Below are 25,963 nucleotides of genomic sequence, written 5' to 3'. Positions count from 1 at the left end.
ATTTAAAGCTATAATAAACCGCATATTTCGTTTATTTAGATAAAGCATTATGAAAAAGTTTGCATGCACAATAAAGCATACACATACATTTGGCGCGCAGCATTTTCATTTTCACTCTGGGTTAAGCCCCGGATGTTTATGAAACCCAGAAATCCCCACCCAAATCTATTCTCTTGAGTAGAGGCAATAAAAATGCGATATGCGTGGAAGAGAGACGGAAGGAGAGGAGAAAAGGATTAGAGGGGAGAAGGAGAAGAGAGAAGGAGGAGCAGTATTTAGTGACCAGAACTGTATGGAGTGTATCTTTTGTGTGTGTGTGTGTGTGTGTGTGTGTGTGTGTGTGTGTGTGTGTGTGTGTGTGTGTGTGTGTGTGTGTGTGTGTGTGTGTGTGTGTGTGTGTGTGTGTGTGTGAATCAAAGATTAACTTAATCAAAGATTAAGTTAATCTTTGGTGTGTGTCTATTTGGTGTGTTTATCTTTATGGTGTCTATATGGTGTGTAACTATGGTGTGTGCGTATCTATATGGTGTATACGTATGGTGTGTGTGTATATATATATATATATGGTTTGTATCTGTCGTTTGTGTGTGCATATTGTGGCAACCCGTCTCTGGCACAGCGCCCCTGGAGGCCAAGGGGGCAGGTTGTGGAGGCGGTGTACCACCGATTCTCAACAGATGGCGCCAGTAAGAACATTGGTGCCAATCAATAAAATGCGGAGCACCTGAGGAGCAGGTGGGGAAGCATGCTTTAAAAAGCATGCTTCCACACTCATTCAGGGCTCTCCTGGTTCGCGTGTGCAGAGAGACTAGGAGGAACAAGACTGGATTCCTCCAAAGCTGAGTTTTGTTCGGTTTGATAGATATATATTTTATGTTTGAAAGTAGTAAGCTCCAGTTCGTGTGCTTATTGGAAGGAGGCGGCTCACTCACCAAGCCGGGTTGCCCCAATATGGTGTGTGTGTGTGTGTGTGTGTGTGTGTGTGTGTGTGTGTGTGTGTGTGTGTGTGTGTGTGTGTGTGTGTGTGTGTGTGTGTGTGTGTGTGTGTGTGTGTGTGTGTGTGAATGAGTTTCTCTGGTCTCTTTGATGAAAGCCCTCCTACTCATGCATACTGTCACTCACTCGCGCACACAGTAGGCAAGGCAACTTTATTTATGTAGCACTTTTCATACACAAGGCAGACTCAAAGTGCTTCACATATAAACATTGTCATACAATAAAATAATAGATAAGTAAAAGAAAAACATATGCAAAGAAATGGGTAAAATAGAAAGTTAAAAAGGCATTTTAGTATTAAAATAGAAAATAAAGGCAAAGTTAAAAAAAGCTTTTTAGAAAGTGCATTGTATTTAAGATTTAGCAGAAAGCTATAGCAAACATAAAAGTCTTCAGTCTTGTTTTAAAGGTGCTCAGAGTTGGGGCAAGTCTTAAATCCTCTGGGAGTTTATTCCAGCTATTTGTTGCATAGTAACTAAATCCTGCTTTCCCATGTTTTGTGTTTACTCTGGGGATAATTAACAGATTGGTCTCAGAGCTTCTTAGTGGTCTAGACGGCTGATGTAGTGGAAGCATATCAGCTAAATATTTTGGGCCTAAACCATGTAGGGATTTATAGGTTAGCAACATGATTTTAAAATCAATTCTCTGACCTACAGGAAGCCAATGTAACGATTTCAGAATTGGTGTAATATGATCCAATTTTTTGTTCTTTGTTAGAACTCTAGCAGCAGCATTCTGAACAAGCTGAAGCTTCCTCAGTTTGTTTTGGGAGACCTGTAAGGAGACCATTGCAGTAATCAAGCTTACTAGTGATAAAGGCATGTACAAGTTTTTGTAGGTCTTCGGTGGACATGAGCCCTCTAAGTCTTGCTACATTTTTAAGGTGATAATATGCCGATTTTGTAACTGATTTGATGTGACTGTCGAAATGTAAATCTGAATCCATGATAACCCCTAGATTTCTGGCTTTGATTGAGGTTTTCAGGGACAGAGAGTGAAGGTGTTGGGTTACAGTAAGGTTTTCAGTAAGGTGAATTGAATGAAGACTTTTTTCGTTTTGAAGTTTGAATCTAAATCAGTCAAATCAGACTCATCCCTTTAATTAAAATGAGGGAGGTCGTTTAAAATCAAAGAGCTGAAATAGCCTCTCACTGTTACAAGAAGACCACAGGGTGCTGAACCTGCATTGGGTTTTACTAATTAGCTCACCTGCCGCAGCTTGCCTGCCAGGTGGTTTTCTTAATTAGTTAATTGGTTGCATCTGGTGCGTTTCACTTAAAAGGGAACCGGACAGTACATTTGTTTGTGTACTGTTTTGAGGTCTGTTGTGACTTATTTAACATCTCTTCCACTTTCACAGGTTAAGACTTTTTGAAGTAAAGAGGAGCATCTCATCTGAACCTGATGTGAGTAGAATTGTGTGGCAAAGCACAACTGACGTGACTTGTATGTTGAATATAAATCACTGATAATGTGTGAAGGAAATCTGGGATTGTGGTGGTTTAACTCTCATTTGAAATTTGGACCATGAGTAAACTGTTCCTTCCTTCAAAGGTCTATCATGGATATTTAACTGCAGTTCTGTGAGTATCCCAACTTAACCATGAAGCATAACTGCAAACTGTAAGTCATTAATTTCTCATTACTCTTGGGCACATTGATGTATTTTGGCTTCCTGGTGAGTTAACCCGTTACCTGAAGGTTGATCTGAGTATGAATGATGTTTTATTGGTTCATGGGTTACCTAGGTGTTTGGTTTGTGTTGGTTTTAATGATTTGTTAAAATGGTTACAGGCTCCAAATTATTGTTGCAAGCTGGAGTAATGGGTTGGGTTCTGATATCTTCAGTCTTCTTTCATTCTACTCTCCTGAGCTCTGCATCTTCATCTGATGAGGGTGTGGTCTGAGTGAGCAGAGGTGCATACTGGGGTACAGAGCTGTCTCGAGTCTACAGGTCTGTAGACGCGCCCCCTCAGGGGAAACCGAGTGCTTGAGAAACTGTCGTGTCGTCAGTTACATGGACTGGAGTGTTCTTAAAGATGGAGACAGGGATTCAGAAGGAGAAACACCAGGGGGAGATGAGGGGGCTCCTCATCTCAACGACTAAAACACAACTTCAGTCTGACACGGAGAACCATGGAACACATTCAACAGTCCCCTCCAGGCATCGTGACTCCTCAGGAACAGTTTCATTTCCAAGAAGGTCTTATTTGGGGCCATCCCCATATGGATCCTGCTCCTCAAGAGCCACCCCCCTCCACTGGGTGGTCTTCTGAACAAGATGATCTCCTTCCTGTCCTCAGGCTGACTAAAGCTGCACCGTTTGCATCTGTGAAGGCCCCTCTTTCAGGAAACCCCTGGACTACAAAGACGTGACTTCAGAGCTGTTGAATCAACCTGGGACACATTTTGGAGACGCCAAGCATAATCCATCACCAATGTGGGACGCCACTGAAGAATGTTGTACATAATTTACGTCTCTGGAGACATTGGTTGTTCTGTTATGGGTGCCCTGGCAGGAGAGCTGGGGGGGGATGATGGAATGTTATTTGCTATGAGGTTTTTACCCTGCATGATTGTTTGGCCTTTTATGGCTCAGTGGGGTGTGTGTGTGTGTGTGTGTGTGTGTGTGTGTGTGTGTGTGTGTGTGTTTGGGTTTGACATGAGATGGAAGATTTTTGAGCATCGCTAGGTTTCTACTGTGTTTTTGTGTGTGTGTGTGTCTCTCACTCACACCTGGCATTGGGTTCTACGTGCCTGTCCTGGGTTCTATGTGTGTGTGTCCGGCTTGCTTTGACAGTGATGATGTTCATACGGGGGTCTGTGTGATTGGCTTGGGATATTGGAATGGTCAACTAAATCATACCTGATGGACGGCCACACGTTTACTTAAGGGCCTCCAGTAGACATGAAGAGCCCTGAGCGATGCTCCGGAGCGAGATCCAACACACTGGGCAGGAAGGAGAGTATCCAACTCAAGTGTAAAAGGATGCAAGCAGCGTGTTCAGATCAGTGACTTCAAACTAGGACTACACAAATCAGGATCAATGGAGGATGGACACAAAAGGAATTCTACAAGGAGAGTCGGACGTTGGAAAGGGACCTAAATGGATATTCAAGATGACCTTCAGACCTGTAATGAGACGGCTCTTCCTACCTGGCTGGATTGATGGAGACCCCTGTGAATCTTGTCTTGCTCTCAGTTGCACGTCTTCTCAGGCTGAACTGTAATTGTTTCGGACAGGACTAGCTGAACGATTGGTTCCCTTAAAGCAGAACCAATCCGGGAACTCAAGCTAGTGCGCTCTTCGAGCTGAAGTTGTGCTCTTCAGCTGAGGAGGTAAGGAAACCTTCACTGGGGCTTCAAGGTGTAAAGAGGAGAATGTTTCAAAGTGTTCCATGGTACTCTGATGAAGACCGTTGTTGTGTTCCACTGGCTGCGAGGAAGAACCCACACATCTTCCTCTTGGCCTTTCTCCTCTGAGAATCCTGGCGCCATCTTGAAGGATATTCCAGCTCATGTAACTGATGTCACGACAGATTCTCAAACACTTGGTTTCTCCTGAGGGGCGTGTCTATGGAACTGAAGACTTCAGACAGCACTGTATCCAAGCATGCATCTCTGCTCACTCAGACCACACCCCCATGAGTAGGATGCAACACTCTAGTGATGTAGAGTTTTATAAGTAAAGGGGGAGCAGATTAAGGGGATTAGAACACAATGGAATGTCAAGTCTGTAGATCTTTAAGCCATGAAGATGGTTGGATAGTTCAGGAATTGGGCTTATTTTTATTATGGGCAGTCCTTTCACTCAGATGCCCACTTTTCACTGGAGCGGTACATGTGTTGGCTGGCTGGCATGATTTGCTGTTGGTGATGAGGCGGTCAGGGTGACGTTGCAGGGCTATGGTCGGCTCTCTGTGAGCTCAACGTTTAGATTTGCTCTGTATGGTTTGTACCCTGAATTATCTAGATAATTGTAAAATGTAGACACATTTTAGGTTTAAAGTTGTTGCGGGACGTACATGGTAGTTTGGTTCTTTCTATGGTTTTGAGTGATATAACTTGTACACACTGGGTGCATAATAATGTAAAGGTACACTGAATAGTATTAATGACCAACAGCAACAAACAGATCTCCTTAAGGTAAGTCTGTTGGCTGTGTTTTAATGAAGACCATCGCTGGACTTCAGGATCTTCCTCCGTTCAGCTCAAGGTGAGGTGCTGGTTATGTTTTTTCTTTGGTTGGTTCCGGCCGGAATGTTCGGATTCCAGTCGGACGGTTTGTGCTTCCCGCCGTGGAAGGTTCTGAGTGCGGTCACTTGATTTAGTCCCAATGGTTAGCATAGAACGTTGTAGTCTTGACAACCATAAGAAACCACCTGGCAGTTAGTTTGACGGGAGTCCCCTGAGGGAATCTGGCGGAACGTTCTGGATTGTATTTGAGTAACCTCGAGGCGTTGCCAACGGAAACTATTTTTCAGTCGGTTTCCATTGGGAATTGTTGCCCCTATCTTAAACAACTAATGTTTGATATTGAATACATACTGAGACGTACGTCGTACAATATGATAATTTCCGATGGTTGCGCCGTACTTTTAACCACGATGACGTTGCGGGACTCTCACTGCGTACAAAACAGCGTTCTACTTGCGGGCCCATTTTTGACATCAGGGAAGGCTGAAAATCATTTCAAGGTGGAAGATAATTTGACATTTCTTCAATGGAACCCAGCACCTGAATATGGCTGAGTATATTTGATTTAATATCGATACTGCTTAGTGTTCTTTTTTACTTCAGCTTTTGTACGTTCTAAATATCTGCTGTCATTAATTGCCACAGAAGTTAAACCCTACCCAATGGAATGATGTTAAACAACGACTTTGGTGCAGAGTTACCAACTGGATAATATCAAAGATAAAATAATGGCCGTCATTCCCACATGTTACAGTAGAAGATACTCTAGAAAGACTTTAAGACTTCTTGCCCCAACTCTGAGCACCTTTAAAACAAGACTGAAGACTTATGTTTGCTTTAGCTTTCTGCTAAATCTTAAATACATTGCAAAAAAAAAGCTTTTTTAACTTTGCCTTTATTTTCTATTTTAATACTAAAATGCCTTTTTAACTTTCTATTTTACCCATTTCTTTGCATACGTTTTCTTTTACTTATCTTTTATTTTATTGTAAGACAATGTTTGTGAAGCACTTTGAGTCTGCCTTGTATGAAAAGTGCTATTTAAATAAAGTTGCCTTGCCTTGACTTGCCTAGAACTGTACAAGGTTAAAAAGGTAACATGTAGTTTGTCCCAAGGTGTCTGCCTCCTCACCCAGAGCAAGACCTCCACCTCCTCACCCAGAGCCAGACCTCCACCTCCTGTCAGAAGTCCTCCAGAACAGGTCAGTGCTCTGTGTGAGTAGAGTCTTCTCGGGTCAGTTTCAATGCATGGCCTGAACCACTTCTTTAAACTTGTGGACTGCTGTCTTCATTCCCAAAAACGGGATGCTCATGTCTGGTCTCAAGTCTTTTCTGGCCTTGAGTTATAAAATAATAGTTCAATTAATTGTGTAACTCTGTTTCGGATGAGTCAAATAAGTTTATTGTTTGGCAAATGCTGATATAAACCTTCTGCTGTAGCTGAAAGGCGAGGCTGAGAGGCTGGGGACCGGAGGCTTGTGGTGCCAGGGTGGACCGGAGACTGAGGCTGGAGACCAGGGGCCTGCAGCACCGGACCAGAGGGTAACCATCACCAAGCTCATCTGAAACACTAAAATCCACGGTAGTTTAGGTCTAGTTTTGATCATCTTATGACTTTAAATCTGTGCCAAGCTGTGATTTGAGTTAATTCATACAGGGGTTATGCAAGAGTCATATGAGCCATTAATGTTACTAGTGCTGCTACGACCGTAGTGGATGAATTGCTGAACGCGACAATCTGCAGACGTTGTCTTTTAAGTGTTTAAATTTGTCTTCCATTTTACAAGTGAACCTCAGATGCAGGAGGTGGGGCGTATTGCGTCCCCAGGTGATTTACTGCTGATACCAACTGTGTTTGTAACCAGACCAGGAATCCATGGCTGAAGGAGCTGATGGAGGCGCTGTGCTGACGGAGGAGCCGTGCCGAAGGAGCTGATGGAGGAGCCGTGCTGAAGGCCCTGGGCTGGTGGAGGAGCTGGTGGAGGGCCTGCCTGGGGAATGACGTCTGTCGTGGGGTAGATGGAGCCTGACTCTGAAGTGATCATCACACTCACTGCCACTTCTAGTAGAATACTGCTACCACAAACTACCGGCGTTTGTACCATATATACCAGACGACTACATCTGTTTTACCACATGTTAAAGCAAGTCTTCCACTGTTTGTTCCAGACCAGGACTCTGTCTGAGGAGAGCTGCTGGAGGAGCTGAGACGCTGGAGGACAACTAGGAATCGACCAACAAGGATTCCTCGTAAGTTTGTATTTACTTACATGGTTGACTTAAAGGGCAAAATACAGCTGTTACTTTGACATGCATTAACCAACTACCGCTGTGTTTTCTTACTAGAACGTGTTTCTGGAGCGGAGGCGAGCTGACAGGGGAGCCGTGAATCTGGAGGATGACCATCACTCTACCAACAAGGATTGTAAGTTTGTATTAACCAAACAAACTGGAAATAAAGGACTTAAAAATATGACAAACTACATGTTTGTTACCAGACTTTAGGGCCAGACTCGCGCTGTTTGTTCCAGACCAGGACTCTGGCTGAGGAGAGCTGATGGAGGAGCCAAGACTCTGGAGGACGACATCACTCCACCAACCAGGATCCTCGTAAGTTTGCCTAAAATAAACAGAGTGGACTTGTTGTAACGCAGGATTAGTTTGTCCAGTACATGTTACGGCATACTATTGTGGTTGTTTACCAGACAAACTACAGCTGCTACTTTGTTACGCGCTATTAGAGCCCAACTCCTCCTGTGTTTGTTACCATACATTAGAGACAAACTACTACTGTGTTTGTTACCTTACATTAATTACGTTTGTGACCAGGAATCTTGAGGACTGATGGAGAAGCCGTACATCTGGAAGGTAAATCCTGAGGACCACCAGGACTCTACCATCAAGGATTCCTCATAAATGTGCATGATTTGGACATAGTGGACTAGGTAGGGGGTTGCGTCCTTGAGCAAGGCGCCCTAAAGCCTGCCTGCTCCTTAATGACTTATCTTTGGTTCAGATAATGTTGCATCTTTTGAATATTGAACCTAATCATTGTCCTTGTTTGGTCCGGGCAGACACACCTGAGCTGAACCTCACCTGATCCTGTTTGGTCCGGGGTAGACACACCTGAGCTAAACCCGCCCTGATCCTGACATCCTGCTGGTCCCGTCTCCTCAGTTCATCTGAGCTTCGTCCTCCAGAAGACCTGCTGAGCTCAGCAGTCTGAGGCTGATGGATCAATGACCTCCAGTGGGAGTGATCTTCTTAACCCCACATGTAACCGTGTGCTTCCACACGCCTTTCCCTCACGTCTGTCACTAACCTCACTACTCTCTACTGCTTCCTCTTTTCTTCCTTCTCTGTGGTTCAAACCTTTACACTGAAGGCGCGTCTTCCTGCCCTCAGAGGGTTTAGCGTTAGGGTTGAGAGTCAGGGTTTAGAGTCAGGGACAGAGCTGGTCAGGGAGGACTGCTTTTACACAAACCTCTTCACTTGCTTTCGGAATGGTGGTGACATTTTGAAAAGATTCATTTGGGAAAATGTTTTCCTCTGCTTTCCTTTACAAATTGTATTACACTTCTGTCAAGTGTTTTTGTTTATATATTAAAATCCCACATCGACTTCTACATGTTTGTTGCGGTTCATTTAATTGTCCTTTAACTTGGTTAATGTCAAGCTAAACTCCTGCAATACATTTAATATACATGATTGTTATTCTGCAATGTTCACATAATCCATTTTGTAAAAATATGAAACCTCCATATTACTACTAAATTCAAGCCTATTCATGTATTTAACAATGTACATACTGCCCCGCAGGCAATTCTCTGCTACTACAACACGTTCAATCCACCAACCCGTCTCGCATCAATGTACTATAGCTACGTTGGTTCAAACGGAAAATGTAGTTTGGTGTGAGACTGTTGTTCAGCAGAGGGAGCTGTCATACACCTTAATAATACAGAAATGTCTATTTACATTTTAAAATGTTCATGGGCTGGTCTAGTTTGTCTGCAAATAACTCTGCCTCCAGCAACAGGATTGGTCGAAACATGACGTGAAGGAAATAAAAGCCCAGATCTGAGGTCAGCTGCGGTCAGATTTTGGATCATGAATGTATTGAGCTCGGAGGACGGCAGGATGCGTGTTTACCTGGTCGATTAGGCCCTGAACGCAGACCCTGAACCCAGGCATCCTAATCACAGACCCTGTGTTTAATTAGCCCCAAATATAATTTTTGGGTTAAAAAAGTAAATAAAAGTAAAAATATTTATAATTTATAAGTACTAGCCTAGTCTAGATAGTCCTTCTGGCAAGAGAATAAACAGTTTTAAAACATAACCTTTTTACCACCTCAAGTGAATTAACCTATCCTATCCCCAGTCAGATGTGTGTGTAAAGTCTGTCTCACTTGTATTAATTTTAGTCTGAAATAACTTGAATGGAACTTAAGTCATTTGGAGATAAGCAGCACAGCAGTCAGGTAGCTATTTTAAGCTATAATAAACTGCGCATTTTGTTTATTTAGGTGAAGCATTATGAAAAAATGTTGATGCAAAATAAAGCATAGAAATCATTTTGCCATTTTCATTTTCCGTCTGGGCTAAGCCCCGGATGTTTATGAAACCTAGAAACACCCCTGGCTTAAGGAGTGGACCCATCAAAAACTCATTTCACAAATGCATGTTTTTCCAATCACAATTAGGTTGTTTCAGTCATTAGCCTGTGACGTCAGTGGGGGTGGCAAGTGGAATCACGTTACAGTACTTGGACGTTGGATGTCCATGTCCTACAAGCTGCAGCGAGACATTATAGAGTTAACCCCCTATTTGCAATGAAAAATATTATATTCAATCTGTATCGCAAATCTTCAAATATTGAATATGTATTAGCCTATGGATTCCAAATGGATTTAGAATAATGATTTAAAAAAAGTACTTTATTTTATGTTTTTCTTAGCTTGATGTCCCCTATGGAGGGTTGACGCCCATGTGACATCCTATACAGTCTATGCCCAGCCTTGTCTCCAAATGTATGTTCCCAGAGGTGTCTTGAAAAAAGAGAGCCTGCTTGAATTAAATAAGAATATTGTCCATATTGCTCTCACAAATGCTTGAAAAACCTTAAGCCAGCACCATGCAACTTTTCACTGTAGCGAATACTTTACTCAAAACTCATGTTTTGTTGAACAACCCTTTAACTTCCTCAGCACCCCTAAGGTCCCTTTCATCTAGTGTATCCCACCATGGTTCTCCACAGACCAGTCAAACTATATTGTTATTCATGGGAAGCACGTTGGTTGTGATGATAGAGATGTTTTTTCCTTTATAAATGAACCTCCAAAAACAGGTACAAGCAAAGGCAAAGTGTCCAATTCATTGAGATGGCTCAATAGATTATCATACATGCGCTCAAACAGGAACTCTAAAGCATATTCGACCTGCCTTTCAGAGGGTAACAGATTATATCTTCTTCATTTACATAGATGTAAACAGGCATAGTATATGTGTCATTTGTTCGTTTGTGAACGTTTGTGCTGTTGGATGTATGTAACCGATCTCATAGGATATTATTTAAGCCTACATCTAAATTGTCTATTCCTGATGATTGTACATCGTTGTGTTCTCGAGACTTGCTAGTGGCACCAGGATAGCGGATGTCCATCACGATTAAGATTGAACTACTACTTAGTGCTGTTGAACACTTTAGTTTTTCTTTGGTTGCATTGTTGGGGTCATCATGGCTGATACAGCATATAGGTCCCTATAGGGAGCATGCTTCATGCCGACACGTTTGAGGACATTTATGTTACTCTGATCGGAACTCAGCCAAAGTGAACAGATGGAGCTGGTCTCGATGTATTAGCAGGACAGGTGAGACTCAGAGATTAGAAATAACTGTCACTGGCACTGTTCTATAGTCTAGACAAGGACAGTCAGGGGTAATGTACTATACCTGCCAGGCATGCAGACTGCTTACTGCACTAATGTTCATCAAAAGCCTTTCAAACCTCCAAAAGGGAGACTATTATCGGTCAAATGACTATGTGTCAATATAATCAGGTGAAAACACAATTCCTAGGAGAATCAGGAATGGAAAGTTAATCACTCAACTTGTGTTGAATTTTCCCAACTTAAGCCAGCATTCAATTTGAGTGTTTGTTTTTGTTAAAAATGTAACCACTGTAATCGACAAATCTTCCATTACACCGTGACGACACTCTTTCCTATTGGATCTCCTCTTCTACCCCAACTGGAGAAAAAGTCAGCCGCCCAATATCTAGAAGATGAATGGTACTGCTCCGAGATCGTGGGGATGACACCTGACAACGGCGTGATGACCAATGCTTGTCTCAGGTGGATGTCGAAACGGGAGATTGTGGTTTTGCGAGGGGGGGAAGGTACACAGACAGACTGACAGACAGACAGACAGACAGACAGGCAGGCAGGCAGGCAGACGACAGAAAATCAGTCTGTCTGTCTGTCTGTTTGGTCCCTCAGCTCTGCCTGTTGCAGGAAAGAGAGGGCTTTTGGAAATGGAAAAAGCCCTAGAAGAAGCTGAACAACTCTTAATTTAATCAAAGTGCATTGTTGCATTTTTTCAGTGTGTAAAATTCAAGAACAAATCGTCATAAATAAAGTGTGTACTATTTATGCTTAACAAATTATCTCTTTCATTAACATTGTAAATGCAATAAAATGACAGATTCATTTTTCATACAACATACAGCACATTTTTGGCTCAATTACAATTAATTTATATTTATACGATGTATAAACTAATATATCGTATTGCATAATGCCCTGACCAAGCTGAATCCTTTGGCTCGGCAAGTGCTGAGAGTTTAAAATGTTCACATGGAACAACAGCATTAGACACACAATGCTTAAGCATCCCACATTTAAACAGTAACATTACAACAACAACAAGCCTATATGGTGTATCATAATTAAGTCATAAACCATTTAGGTCAACAGATAGTAAGGCTTGGCTAGCAAATGGCTGAGCATTAGTGGCTGTGCTCTAGCCCTATAATACATAATGACAAACACAATGCACTTTATCAACAGTTTATTCAAACAAATTCTTACTTGACAAACAAATAATAAGCCATTAACAAACTACTACGTCTATAAAGATGGTAAAATAATTTTGACCATCAATAACCTTGCCCACCAATTGCTATTTATCCTACAATTTTACGACCCCCTATTATCAAGAACATAATTATTTGCATAACTGCTGCACAATTACCAGAATATATAAGTAGCTAATTAAAAAATAATGCAATACATGAAAAATTGCACAACTCATTGACTAATCCGATTTTAAACATATCAAACTCAAAATTGGTTACTCTTACAACGTTGCAGTTGATTACGTGAGTAATGGCACATAACGTTTTGTGTTATAACTCGATTCAATGGGTATTATTATTGGGCTGATGACCATTCAATCGAGTGTCAGTGTTTCAATCAGGTGGTAACAGAACCCAGGTCATTTGAGTAAGGCCTCATACAACACAGAAGGAAGAAAGGCATTATGAGCACGAAGGGGAAGATTTGCATGCGCCTGCATCATTCAGTAACATCGGTCATGTTCTGGCTGCTGCTACTGGAGCTCTCTTCTTCAAATACCATTTCACTGGTTTTGTAGTAGTAAAGAAAAAGGAAAAAGCCTAAGAGAAGGGAACAATGTTACTCAAACACTATGCGTGGGGAAAAACCTTCATAAAACCATGTGTTGGCCAGCATATTGGATCAGGTTGGTCTACTGGATCTTCTCCTTGATGGTCTCTGTGGCCGAGCTTATCAAAGGTTCTCTTTTGTGTTAATTCCAAGGAAGTTTTTTTTATTTGCTTACAGGGAAGCACTATTTGGGTTATTCAAAAGACATGCCTCTCAACTTGTAAAGTGCATCACTTTAGTACTTGCAATGGAAGAGCAGTGCGGCTGTTTAGTACCATTGTTTTATTTTCTGTATCTAAAAGTCATTAAAATAGCCAAATAGTTTTGGTAAGATTACCCAGGTTGTGACGGAAGGGAGATCCAGAGAGCACCTAGGGTCCACCTATGCCTTGCATCACTCCTCTCTAACACAGAGAGTCACTTTTGGATTCATATGAAAATGCGACCGTACCTTGGAAAGAATTGAGAATGGTGAAGACGTAGTAGGAGGGCAGCCGCAGGACACCGTGTGCAAAGAACGCAAAGCCCCACGTGACGCCCAGAGTGGAGCACAGTCCAAAGACACTGCAGATGCCCGCGCTGCTACCGCCCATTCTGACGTTCTCTTCTCGAGACGTTTTGGTCAGGTAGAGCCAGGACAGGAGGACAATGAGGGTTGAGAAGGTGAAGAGGAAGACCACGGCGTAGTAGGTGATGTTGATGATGTACTGGATCTCATCATCTGTCATCCAGCACCTTTTGGACAGAGTAGGTCGTGTTGACTAGAACGGTAAACCACGTACATATTTCACTTTTTGTATTTGTTATATTGTTCTTGATGTTTGAAAACATGTTTGTTGAGATATCGCCAACTAATTTCTCCAGTCTTCAAAATGGTTGTAATTGAAAACTAAACCTCAATCTAAATAGGCGTATATATATGGAGAGTATGAGACTGACTCATTTATCTAAAATAAGGTTTTGATGAATGTAGCAATGACGATTCTACACGCCACCTAGGTGACTTTTACTGGGCTCGCCGCTCGTCCATAACAAGGAAGCAGAGTGGTTGTGTTGCAACTGGTTTATTGCCACGTTTGAGTATAATGATGCACAGCAGCTGGTCTAACATACTGCCATGCGTGTCTGTGGTTTAACCTGTACCTCTGACTCGGGCCAGGTGAGGCTGCCTGGAACAGCCATCATCCACACACACTCCACAAAGACATGTACCTCAAGGGAATCATGTAGGCGTAATACTTACATGGTAGTCTTATGGCCTTCCGAAGCAATGGCTATCTCGCCATACTTTCCCAGAATTAAAAGGGTAACCACCAATACAATTGGAATTGCTAGAGATAGAGTGGAGGACAAAATCCCATTTCCATAAATCCACACATTCCTCCATAATCATGACGAATATGTATACTATTGACCACCACTCTCAAACAAAAAAAAAACGTCAACAACGATGGAGAAATTATAACTCACCCCAGGCTGTGACAGACACTTTGAGTATGTAACGCTGGATGGAAATGTTACCGCCATAGTAGAAGTTCAGCCAGAGGTGAAAGGCATTCATAGCAAACCATGTGAAGGTAACCAACATGGAGTAGTGCATAAAGGCTGCCATTGCCTGGCAGCTCCAAGTGCTCTGCAGGTTTGCAACCAACGTATTGGTCAGGAAGGAGAGGTTGAGCAGGAACAGGGCAATCATCAACTGGATCAGGATCTCTTTGCTCTTGCTGGCCTTGGTCCTCCTACGAATTAATATATGAACAGTACATATAAATAAACAGATTTTTAGAGCATCGCCATTATATTTCATTATTCTGAAATGTCATATTTTTTTACAATGTCCGTCCATTCATCTATCTACGACCCCTTCCTAGATCATGGCCTGGCCTCGACTGGACGGTATGTTCTAATTATCTTGGCCGTGTGGTCTGGAGCTGTAAGCTAGCTGGTAGAGTCACCTCAGGGGAACTTGTCTAGGGTGATATAGGTTTGGAGGTTTCGATCAACATTGTGCTTAACACACCGTCTTGGCTCTGCATGGTCCACTGGTTGCTCTCACCATAGTTGCCTATGGTGAGAGGTAGCCAGCGAGACAGCCAATAAGTTCCTAGCCGGCTGCCACCTAGTAAGAGTTTGTCCTGCTGGCTGTGTGGACCTTGAGCGAAAGGGAGGAAAACTGAATGTTGTGTGCGCATTTGCAATTGTTTTTGGAGTATCAGAGTATGCAGCCTTCTCGGCGTAGGTGAGCAAGAAATTTGTCCAGCTCCTGACTGAGACATTGCCCACCTTTAAGCTGAGGATTGGGGCAGAATGGCTTTACTTGACAGTAAAGTATAAGGTGCTTTTCATTGGACCTCTATGCTCGCCATGCCTTGACCATAAAAACCAAAACATTTTACCACAAGGTTGTACACAAAAGCGTACGTGGTCCTTGAGACAAAGCTTGATGAACAACTCATTATGTGTCATGTTTTGAACACTCCAACCAAGAGGAAAGTAGTGCTCGGGTATCCGTGGCCTACTGGTTAAGGAGTTGAACCGAGTTGGTTCGAATCCCGACCGTTAGGCAAAAATGTGGACGGGGGACGGGGGGGGGGGGGGAGTAGTTGTGCAGCACTCTCCTACATCGAGGTGTCAGATGCCTTGAGCAAGGCACCTGAATCCCCCACCTGCTCCCCGGGCGATGCACTGCGGCTGCCCACTACTCCGGGTGTGCCGGTGTGCCCCCATGTGTGTGGACCTCTGACAAGGTGACTCCTCTGTGTGTGTGTGTATGCGTTCACCGGTTTACCGGATGGGTCAAAAGCAGAGAAAGAATTTCCCCCAAAAAGGGATAATAAATGATAAATTAACTTAACGTAAATCCATAACTGGGTTAAATCAGATGGCAAGGAAAACAGCTGGACAGGCCTGGTGATCCCAGGCACATTGTGAGGATGATCCTTAGGAAGGCTTGATGGAGAACGGTTTGAACATTGGATATCAACTCTCACCAGGATAGGGTCAGGAACATGATGTCTGAATGGACCCTGTTTCTAACCTAAATTCTGAAAGCACTATGGCAACTCAATAACCTGTTGGTGGTCAACAGTCGGAAGATAGAGGCCTTCTGGTTCTGGTCGGCTGGCGGTACTCCTGAAAGCTGAGACGTTTCGGTCATAAAAAGGCAGCAGCTGGGGTGGTGGTTGCGCAAATAAAGTCTAGAGTGTAGAATTAGTTTTCCAAGGAGGCACAAGAACTCAACTCATGGGACGTAGTGGCAGAAAGCACTGAGGCGATGAGGAAGCTCTGCAGTCACAAGGCATTGGCTGGATGGGTAATGCCCAGAGTGGTCAGAATCAGTGTGGGACTCCGGTGTGGTAGCAGAAGGCTTTCATTCTTGTTGTTTGCAGATCAATGATATTGTCCTTTTGAGCTTTGTCACACTGACCTCCAGAAAGCTCTGGAGCATAGCATCTGGGCTGCTCAGCTAACTCCCAGTGATGGAGGATGTAAGAAGTTGGGGGATAGATGGATAGATGGATGGTGTTTATAACCACTGACAGAACCCGTACAACCAGGTCAGAGGTTCCACCTGAGTTCTAATATGTTCTAACCTATTGTTACGCGCCTCCCCTTTTTCTTCTTGTTCCACCCGCTCTATTCTCTTCTTTCCTCGCAGGTGTTCCCGGTTCCTGGGGGTGGAGCTACGGCTACTTAAGGCGTGGCCTGTGCTCCCGATGGGGTCTCTCATTCTGGCGTCTTCACGCTGACCCGAGCTGCCTTTTGAATCCTGCTTGGAGGACTGCTATTTGTCTTCGTATTTGTTTTATATAGCGGAGGATGGGAACTGTAGGGAGGAAGTGCTGGCTTTGACGGCCCAATGCGTGGCTGGCCCAGGCTTCGTCCAACCTTTTTGTTTCTTTAATGAGTGTCCTTTTTGTTGGAAGTTCTGTGAAATAAACGTCACCACTGATGTGATCGGGAACTTTGGTCTATGTATTCTTAATACGTTGCGGGCCGCCGGATCGCGAGCCGTGTTGTAAGGGTGGCCGTAACATATTTGGGGGCTCGTCCATACAAGATTGTTATTGTTTATCGCACTTGCATTGTTGGTAGGGTTCTATTTTTTTTTCGTCTCTCTCGTCAACTGGGGTTTGATAGCGTGGTTTGATTTAGTCGAGATGGAGTTCGATCTGGAGGGTTTTGTGGATGACCCAACCATTGAAAAACTGGATGGGTGCACGGTAGAACACCTAAAGCTCATTGCGGGGAGATACAGTGTCGATGTGAGTAAGTACGGCAGGAAGCCAGTAATTAAGGAACGACTTTTGTCTGTTTTGGTTGAACAGGGTGTATTGGCAGCGCAGGGCGCTATTTCCCCTCGTGAACCTGATGAGGTGGGGTTCAACGAGCAGATAAGAATGAAGGAGCTTGAGCTGGAGTTGCGTAGGCTGGAATTGAAGGAGAGGGAGATTTCCTCCTCGTTGAGAGAGGCGGAAATTTCCTCCTCTTTGCGAGAGAAGGAGATTTCTTTAAAGGAGAAGGAGATGACCTGCCATTTCGAGGTGAGGAAGCTTGAGGAGGAGACGAAGCGTGTGGTGCGGTTGAAGGAACTTGAGCTGGAGATTGGCGTGGCTGTGCCATCTCCCTCAACAGGTGGGCGTACACACTGGGAAAGCGCTGCTTTTGATGTGACTAGACACATTCGCCTTTTGCCGGTATTCTCTGAGAAAGACGTGGATACGTTTTTTATTCTTTTTGAGCGTATTGCAACCACGATGAAGTGGCCTAGGGATTTGTGGACGGTGTTGCTGCAGTGTGTGTTGACTGGGAAAGCGCAGGAGGTTTACGCGGCGTTGTCCTCTGAGAGCAGTCTGGACTTTTACTTGGTAAAAGCTGCCGTTCTGAAGGCATATGAGCTTTTGCCGGAGGCATATCGCCAAAGGTTCCGTCGGCATAGAAGGCTGGAGACGCAAGCTTATGTGGAATTTGCTCGGGAGAAGGAGGTTTTTTTTGATCGGTGGTGTTTGTCACAAGGGGTGCAGACTTTGGGTGATCTCAGAGCTTTGGTGCTGGTGGAAGAGTTTAAGAACTGCTTGCCTGAGAAGATTACCACCTATCTTAATGAGAATAAAACTATCTCGCTGTCCGACGCTGCGGTCCTTGCTGACGAGTACGCACTTACACATAAGCTTGTGTTTGAAAGAACTGTGCCGCAAGAGCGGCATGCTAAAAGCGATCACGGGGTTTCTGTCCAGTCGGGTAGACACGGCGCTTCGGTCGGTGAGGAGAAGCCCGTTAGGGAAGATAAGGGCACAAGGGAGCGTCCAGTGTGCTACTATTGTAAGAAGCCTGGGCACCTGATCGCTAGTTGTTATGCTCTGCAGGGGGATAGGCAACCTACGAAAACTGTGGTTTGTGTACGATCGGTTAGACCTAAGCCGGAGGTGACTCCTGAGTGTCGGGATTCAGAGCTGGACGTATATGCACCATTCTTGATGAGGGGGGAAGTGTCTTTAACTCAGGGGGGGAGTAGAGTGCCGGTGACTATTCTGAGGGATACAGCAGCGTCCCAGTCGTTTATTCTGAGTGATATTTTGCCCCTTTCTAGTGCGTCCGGTGTGGGTTCAAGTGTAATTGTCCGTGGTTTTGGGATGCAGTGCATGGGGTCACCGTTGCATACAGTCTACCTCGAGTCAGATTTGGTGACCGGTCCGGTGGTTGTCGGTGTTCGTCCCTGTTTCCCGATTGAAGGAGTGTCCTTTCTTTTGGGAAATGATCTAGCTGGGGGCAGGGTGTTGGTAAAACCTGAAGTGACGGTGGTTCCTATGGTTACGGAGAGTAACGATAGTTTGGCTCAGAAGTATCCTGGAGTTTTTGCTGCGTGTGCCGTAACCCGTGCGATGGGAAAACACCGGCCCTTGGACGATGAAGTTGGTCTCTCTGGCAGTTTTGTGGATGTGACTGCTACACCTATGTCTGGCCAGTCGTCGTCTGGAGAGGTTGGGGAGGTAAGCTTTGCTGAAGTGTTCGAAGGGCGTGGTTCGCTCGTGTCTGAGGAGGTGGCCGACGGTGTCGCTAAACCCGGCTCCGCCTGTACTTTGGCGGTGTGCAGCCTTGGAAGTGTCGGGGTCGGGATTGCGCTGGGGACGGGGGAGGATGATCTGGAGGTTCCGTCCAAAGCACTAGTGCAGGGGAGGTTAAAGAACTCTGAAATGTTGACTGAGCTGGACGCTCATTTGGCTCACCTACCTGACCTTCAACGCGCTGATGTTGCAGGTTTGATCTTTTCACGCTCTGAGTTGTTTTCTGATGTTCCTTCCTGTACCTCAGTTCTGCAGCATGATATTGATGTAGGCGGTTCTCCACCAATCAAGCAGCATGCCTACCGGGTGAACCCGGACAAGCGGCGCCGTCTTAAGAAGGAAGTTGGGTACATGCTGGAGCACGGGATTGCTGAGCCCAGTTTGAGCTCGTGGAGTTCGCCCTGTCTCTTAGTTGACAAGGCAGATAAGTCAGATCGTTTCTGTACTGACTTCCGAAAAGTGAACAATGTGACAAAGCCGGAACGTGCGAAGGAAATCTCAGCCTTCGTAACGCCTGATGATTTCTTGCAGTACAAGGTGATGGTTTTCGGGATGCGTAATGCGCCCGCTACGTTCCAAAGGTTAGCGAACACGGTCTTGTCGGGTGTATCTGGGTGCGAAGCCTATTTGGATGATGTGGTGGTTCATTCTGATACCTGGCAGGATCACATGGAGCAGTTAAGTGAGGTGTTTGACCGGTTGGGCAAAGGCTGATGCGTTGGAGCATTTTCCTCCAGGCCTTCAACGTAGTTATTAAGCATATTCGAGGCAAGGATCACGTGGTAGCAGATGCGTTGTCGCGCTTGTAAATCAGTGTCTGAGATTGTTGTGTTTTCCTTGTTTTCTGTTTTTTTTGTTTGGGAAAAACTAAACTAGAGGAAAACACTAACTTAGGGTGGAGGTGTTACGCGCCTCCCCTTTTTCTTCTTGTTCCACCCGCTCTATTCTCTTCTTTCCTCGCAGGTGTTCCCGATTCCTGGGGGTGGAGCTACGGCTACTTAAGGCGTGGCCTGTGCTCCCGATGGGGTCTCTCATTCTGGCGTCTTCACGCTGACCCGAGCTGCCTTTTGAATCCTGCTTGGAGGACTGCTATTTGTTTTCGTATTTGTTTTATATAGCGGAGGATGGGAACTGTAGGGAGGAAGTGCTGGCTTCGACGGCCCAATGCGTGGCTGGCCCAGGCTTCGTCCAACCTTTTTGTTTCTTTAATGAGTGTCCTTTTTGTTGGAAGTTCTGTGAAATAAACGTCACCACTGATGTGATCGGGAACTTTGGTCTATGTATTCTTAAAGGGACACTGTGTAAAAATTACTCCCATCTAGTGGTACAATTTTATATTGCATTCAAACTAATAGTGCTCGCTTGTCCAAAAACTACGGTGGGCAGTATGTGCCAAGAAGCTGTGACATGACACCTACTAGGCTACCTCATCGAGTCATTCGAGTGATGATGAGGTTCGTGGACAACTGGACAAATCAAATCAAATCAAATCAAATTTATTGTCATTTTGTTGATTGAACAACAAAACGAGAAGGCGTTTCTCACGGATCAAGATCAACATACATTTCAAACAAACAAACAAACAAACAAACGTCCCAATGATGAATAAATAAATAAATAATAAATAAATAATAAATAAAGTCCAGTGAGAAGATCTGGGACGCTGGTGCATTGAGCATCCTGACAGCTTGAGGTAGGAAGCTGTTCCGCAGCCTGGTCGTGGAGCATCTTAAGCTGCGATAGCGTTTCTTGGAGGGTAGGAGCTGAAAGAAGCTGTTCAGTTTGTTTACGTCCAACCCGTCTCTGCTGCTTCCTCCTCCGGGCAGTTGCGGGCACGGTGTCACAGTGTCCGTTAGTGTGTTTGCGTAGTATGTCCAGATGCCAGCGAATGCCAGTGATGTTACTCGCTCTCAATGTCCTAATGTTTAATATTGTTTCCCTGTCATAAACTACGTTCGTAGGACGTCTCACACATTCAATCTCAATCTCACAGATCTCAAGAGGGGCCGCTGCGACTGTACGCGCCGCCAGTTAGTCGCCCCAGTCGGCAACAAGTTTATTTCCTCGTCTCCTATCCTGTTCCTAATTCCTCCTCTCGATCTTCTTTTCCTCCGTATTGTCTTCTTTATCAGAGTTGTTGGTATGAAATCCAGTTATTCGGGTGATAAATCAACTGTCTGGCAAGCGAGTTGAAGCTCCAGAAGGTCCGCTCTAGCGTGAGTGCGTCTTGGTGGATTTGGATACGTGGTGACCCCAGCAGAGAATAAACCTCCATAACTTGATGAAGAATGGCTTTTGAATTCCTCCGACGCATTTGACAGTATCCATAAGTCATAAGAATATTGTCACGATTTAAACTCGACAAAAATATGAAAAAGTAAATTAAATATGTAATAAAGTAGCCTTTCAATGACAAGTCGCTCAAACATAGGAGCGCCCATCTCGTTGCCATGGAAAACCATGTTATACATGCTTACACATCGTCGTTTTTTTGGCGTAGATGATTCCTTCTCCTGTGGCGTGGCATAACTATTGTCTTTCAAACAAATGCGGTGCATGTTCAAATTTGCCGGTAAAACTCGCTAAACTAAGCTCTGTTCCACCGTCACGCTGGCTCAGAGTGAAAACGCGTTTGCAATTCCTGTACGACGTAGTGCTTTTTGACCCTCTCGGCAGCTCATAGACCGGAAGAAAATGGAAGCCTCCATGAAGCTTACCCGTCCTATGTAACCATATTGATATTAATATTAATTATTCTTCGCTCAGGAGGATAAGTGAGATTTTTGGCAGAGATAATTTTACACCAATGAGGACTTATTTATGAATGAATATGTTGATTTGAGGTAATAAATTACTCAAAATATTACATAGTGTCCCTTTAATACGTTGCGGGCCGCCGGATCGCGAGCCGTGTTGTAAGGGTGGCCGTAACATCCATAATTTCCATATGTTCCACATTTACATACCAGACAGCCACAATGGTCTGAAGGGGATTAACACTATTTACATTTAGCTACCATTCATTGTTAGTGATGTAGTTATCATTGATATCATAGAAACAAAAATATGTTTTCATATTTTGTTACACTATCAAAACATTACTATTATTATTTTTGGTGGCTTCAGAATGTTTTTAGTGTGTTTTAAGTTCAACCCACTCTCCATGCCATGCATATCAATGTTAAAACTGTCTGAACTATTTTAGTTATTATATTATAATGACTTATATAACAACTTATTTTACTTTCTCAACATTTTATCAAATCTATAACGGCCAGTCATTAATATGCAATCACTATGGTTACCTCATCACAAAATGCATGAAGAAAGCTATGCCCAGGAAGAAAATCGACAAGCCACATCCGATGTAGGTGATGTAGTTGAGGGACCTGAGGTCAGCTGCCGAGATGGTTGTATTGTGGAGTGGAGACTGTAAAAACATTGCATCATATTATATTGTAATTGTATTGCCGTATTTTTTGAGGGGAAGCAAGTTAATAAGCAACAGTGGTGATACCCGTTGTTAATCCTGCACTATGTTAAGTTTCTACTGCAGCTATTTACCCCATTGAATTATCTAGAAAGAACAACGTTTTTCAAGAATTAAGCGTGCTAAAGCAAAGGTCAATCCATCCAGGGAAATGTTCTCTAGAAATCACTTTACTAATCTAGCAAATCAAGATCGAGGTTGCTAATAGGAAGCATTACATATTGCAGGTTAAAATGGTAAATTTGTTGTGCTTGTAATTTTTCTATCCAACAAATTACATTGATTTGTAGACTCAACAACCCACCATGATCACAGCAAAGAATGTCAGGTGGGAGCACTGGCATGAAACATTGTCTCCAGACACTATTGTGTCACATCCATTCTCTGTCCAGTTTGGCAGACTACCTGCACGGTCGTAGAGTAAAAATGTTTTCATCTCACTAAATAACAAGTGCCAGATGCTTCTGCCAGAATGTATTTTAAAGCTTTCGGAAAAAAATTATGCAGGAATATCTGAATGAAAGTAGAGTGGAGAACAAAATAAAATACCTTCACCATTCCACGAACGACAAGATGGTATCCCTTCCTAGAAATAAAACATTTAAAATGAATAAATTCAAGATCTTTTCTTATTTTTTTAAGCACCCTTCATGGCCTACCTCTGTCCCACTCCTGAAATTTAATTTAATTCTGTCGCTGAGATTGGTTATGGCAGTCCCCATGTCAATTGCTATGACCTGGTTGAGCAAGACACCGCTGTTCAACTCATCCTGTGAACGGAAAAAAAAACATGAATAGAAAAATAACACATTACATACATTTTACATCTCGTCGGTTTATTGTATTTGTTTTTCTTTTTACCTTATCCATATTGTTGAATCTGAAAATACCTGCAAACGGAACAGTGGCGTTCCGTATGTATGCATCTTGAAATGCTTCTTTTGAGATCAAAACAGATCCTGCACAGGTAGATAGATCTTTTTCATCATCAGCAATCTGATGAAATGTCACAGGTAAATTGTCAATGGGATAGGGTTTTGTGGGGCAAAGCACAGGGCAATAAAAATAACTTTAATGTATATGGATTAGGATTACATTGATGTACATTTTGCATGACAGATTGTGAATGTGAAATACTGTAAGAAATGTAACTTCCAATCTAAAAGTTTAGAACTATGTTTTCACCACTGAATTTTTTATTTCATATGATTTTCTAATAACAAAAAATTAACATTATAGGAACCTAATAGACGAATAACCTTAACAGTTACATCAATGCGAAAGGACGAATCTTAATAGGCACACTCACTAGCAAATCGTTATTTTCCCCACAGCCATAGCCAACAGAGACCCCACCGATCTCGTCGATTTCAAGCTCATCTTGTTTCACCATGATGCCCTTGGTGGCACCAATGGACACGAGAGCCGAAGACTCATTCATCTTAGGAAGGTACGAGTCCAAATTATTCATAAATTTCCTGTAACAAAGAAATGGGATAAAATTATCATTAGAACTAATATCATTATTATTATCACTACTATTATTATCCTTATCATTATTATTATTAATATCATTATTATTATTTTTTTATAAAAGCCTGTGCATAAATACAACATGGCTATATGTCCACACTTTAATAGGGTTCTTACGCTGCCTCAGCAGGGTCAGGTCCCTCGTCAGTGAACAGATTTTCAGATATTTCTTGTCCAGGTCTCATCCCTCTATTTTTACAAATATAGCAGTTGCTTGATCCATTGGTTTGTATGTTGAAGAAGTAGTAAGCACCGCCACTCATACCTAAACAACAACAACAACAACAACAACAACAAAGCAGTATGGACATAGGGTCCAGATGGAAACCGATTACACCCATCACAATTAGCACGCACAACAAAGACCAACTCTAACTCTTACTCTTAACTCCAAGTTTACTTTAATACTTTGTTTCTTCCCACCAGTTTGAGGTAGGCCTATACATACCTTTGAACCTGTTACAGTATTCCCTGTTTTCATCTACAGTACCGTTGCATGGGTCCCCTTTAGGGAAATGGGTGCAGTTCAACTCTCTGGTGGCACATTCCGGGCAGCTGCCTTGAGATTTTGGATAGCAAAATAATAATAATATTTTTTTCTGCACAATGGATTAATTCATTCTGCTCATTGTGAACAAAACATTAATTTGTTAAAAGGAGAAAAATAACTGCCAGTTTTTTTGGAAATGTACACCTCTATATATATATATAATTCGGATTGGGTTGGGGCCGCCTTTGACACACAGAGTCGTCGGTTTTTTGAAGATGGACTTTCCAATTCTTAGATGTGGATCATGATTGGCGTCATTAATGCTCAGGAATTTTCCTAATCATGAAATAAGGAAACACACGTTTATTTTCACAATCAAGTTGGAAAATATACAAATGCAAAATGGAAGTACAGTAATAAATGTGTGCATGTGCTTACCCTTCTGCAATCCATTTTTATTTTTCTTGAGAAAACAGACATAATTCCTGCCTGGGCAGAGAATGTTGAGGAATGACACATTTGGAAAATGCAGCAGAGAAAAAAATTATTGATGCAAAATATTTATTTCTTTTTTGGTTCATCCTTGTCAAAAACATATTTGAAAGGAAAAATAACTATAATTTTTATGAACTCACAATCATCTCCAGTCATATTCACAATGGTGGCACAACAGTTATTCTTAGAATAGCGTTTTGTGTTTTCGCATTTACATACTTCAAGGCCCATGCAAGACAAGGCTGGGGAATAAGGGAAACCGATAAATTAAATGAGTAAACTTCTACAGATAGGCATGTCATTTATTGTTGAAGATTACATTGAACATGTGTGTCATACACAAATGTAAATACTGAATCGCTGAAGTACAACCATCCCATTTTTAATGGAAAAATTGTTCTTTACTCACAAGCAAAGTGTGCCACAAACAAAACCAGACCCATCCATTTATTTCGGTCCATGATTTTCCTCGGATGATATGAACCCTGAATTTTTCAAAGACCACATTTTAATACACATAGCATAACTTTATGAGACACCCTACTTCCACACCTACAGTTGACATGCTCCAAGTGAAGAGAAGAATAATGCTGCATTTCTCAAATAGACTACAATATATTAAATGAAAACAACATCCCTATGATATGACATCTGAATAACCAGTTTTTTAGTCCTTACCTGTTTGACTGTACCAGAAGTTTTGACCGTATGCTGATGTAATTTTAACCCCTAACAGTAAACAGTTATTTTCTTTACCCATGTGACCCAACTCTTAATTTGCTTAGCAAATACATTTGAACAAGGGCAGTAGCTCAGGAGGTAGAGTGGGTTGGCTGGTAACCTGAAGGTTGCTGGTTCAATCCCCGGCTCCTCCTAGCTGAGTGTCGAGGTGTCCTTGAGCAAGGCACCTAACCCTGACTGTTAGCTCCCGACGAGCTGGCTGTCGCCTTGCATGGTTGACTCCATGGTGTGTATGTGTGCGTGAATGGTGAATGTGAGGCAACA

The 25,963-nt window shown here is 43.0% G+C and overlaps 1 protein-coding gene and 2 long non-coding RNA genes across 9 annotated transcripts; 2 read left to right on the top strand and 1 right to left on the bottom strand.

Moving 5' to 3' along the window:
• The first annotated feature begins 2,227 nt into the window (after window positions 1-2,227).
• On the top strand, window positions 2,228-3,940 carry LOC132449827 (uncharacterized). The gene is made up of 2 exons (XR_009523672.1): window positions 2,228-2,405; window positions 2,554-3,940. It is a non-coding gene; the product is annotated as an uncharacterized LOC132449827 (long non-coding RNA).
• Window positions 3,941-6,063: 2,123 nt separating this feature from the next.
• On the top strand, window positions 6,064-8,823 carry LOC132449826 (uncharacterized). 5 transcript variants are annotated; one of them, XR_009523668.1, is made up of 8 exons: window positions 6,064-6,399; window positions 6,638-6,779; window positions 7,063-7,212; window positions 7,367-7,447; window positions 7,544-7,622; window positions 7,696-7,807; window positions 8,027-8,142; window positions 8,272-8,823. It is a non-coding gene; the product is annotated as an uncharacterized LOC132449826 (long non-coding RNA). The 5 variants fall into 5 exon arrangements; XR_009523670.1 differs by having other exon boundaries at window positions 6,065-6,399; window positions 6,638-6,739; window positions 7,068-7,212; XR_009523669.1 differs by having other exon boundaries at window positions 6,065-6,399; window positions 6,638-6,739; window positions 7,063-7,234.
• Window positions 8,824-12,255: 3,432 nt separating this feature from the next.
• adgrg11 (adhesion G protein-coupled receptor G11) lies at window positions 12,256-25,726 on the bottom strand. Of its 3 annotated transcripts, XM_060042022.1 has the most exons (14): window positions 25,368-25,726; window positions 24,668-25,200; window positions 24,422-24,532; window positions 24,091-24,238; window positions 23,750-23,918; window positions 23,302-23,436; window positions 23,100-23,210; window positions 22,990-23,026; window positions 22,745-22,845; window positions 22,256-22,380; window positions 14,356-14,624; window positions 14,129-14,216; window positions 13,337-13,620; window positions 12,256-12,875 (listed from the first exon to the last, which is right to left on the bottom strand). In XM_060042022.1, exons 4-14 carry the CDS (start codon window positions 24,234-24,236, stop codon window positions 12,775-12,777), a joined length of 1,566 nt encoding a protein of 521 aa, XP_059898005.1. In that variant the 5' UTR covers window positions 24,237-24,238; window positions 24,422-24,532; window positions 24,668-25,200; window positions 25,368-25,726; the 3' UTR covers window positions 12,256-12,774. The 3 variants fall into 3 exon arrangements, with proteins under 3 accessions (XP_059898005.1, XP_059898003.1, XP_059898004.1); XM_060042020.1 differs by having other exon boundaries at window positions 24,091-24,532; XM_060042021.1 differs by having other exon boundaries at window positions 24,091-25,200.
• Window positions 25,727-25,963: the final 237 nt, after the last annotated feature.

This window comes from Gadus macrocephalus, chromosome 21 (genome assembly GCF_031168955.1).
Source record: "Gadus macrocephalus chromosome 21, ASM3116895v1".
In the NCBI taxonomy this organism is placed as follows: domain Eukaryota; kingdom Metazoa; phylum Chordata; class Actinopteri; order Gadiformes; family Gadidae; genus Gadus; species Gadus macrocephalus.
The sequence above is the reverse complement of the archived record's forward strand: the minus strand, read 5'-3'. Positions and strand labels throughout refer to the sequence as shown.

Coding starts and splice junctions, on each gene's coding strand:
- adgrg11 (XM_060042021.1), bottom strand. CDS start 24,314: ATGGGTGTAATCGGTTTCCATCTGGACCCTATGTCCATACTGCTTTGT. Junction 14,217..14,355: donor AGTGTCTGTCACAGCCTGGG/GTGAGTTATAAT, acceptor CTCTATCTCTAG/CAATTCCAATTGTATTGGTG. Junction 12,876..13,336: donor CATTCTCAATTCTTTCCAAG/GTACGGTCGCAT, acceptor CCCTTCTCTTAG/GCTTTTTCCTTTTTCTTTAC.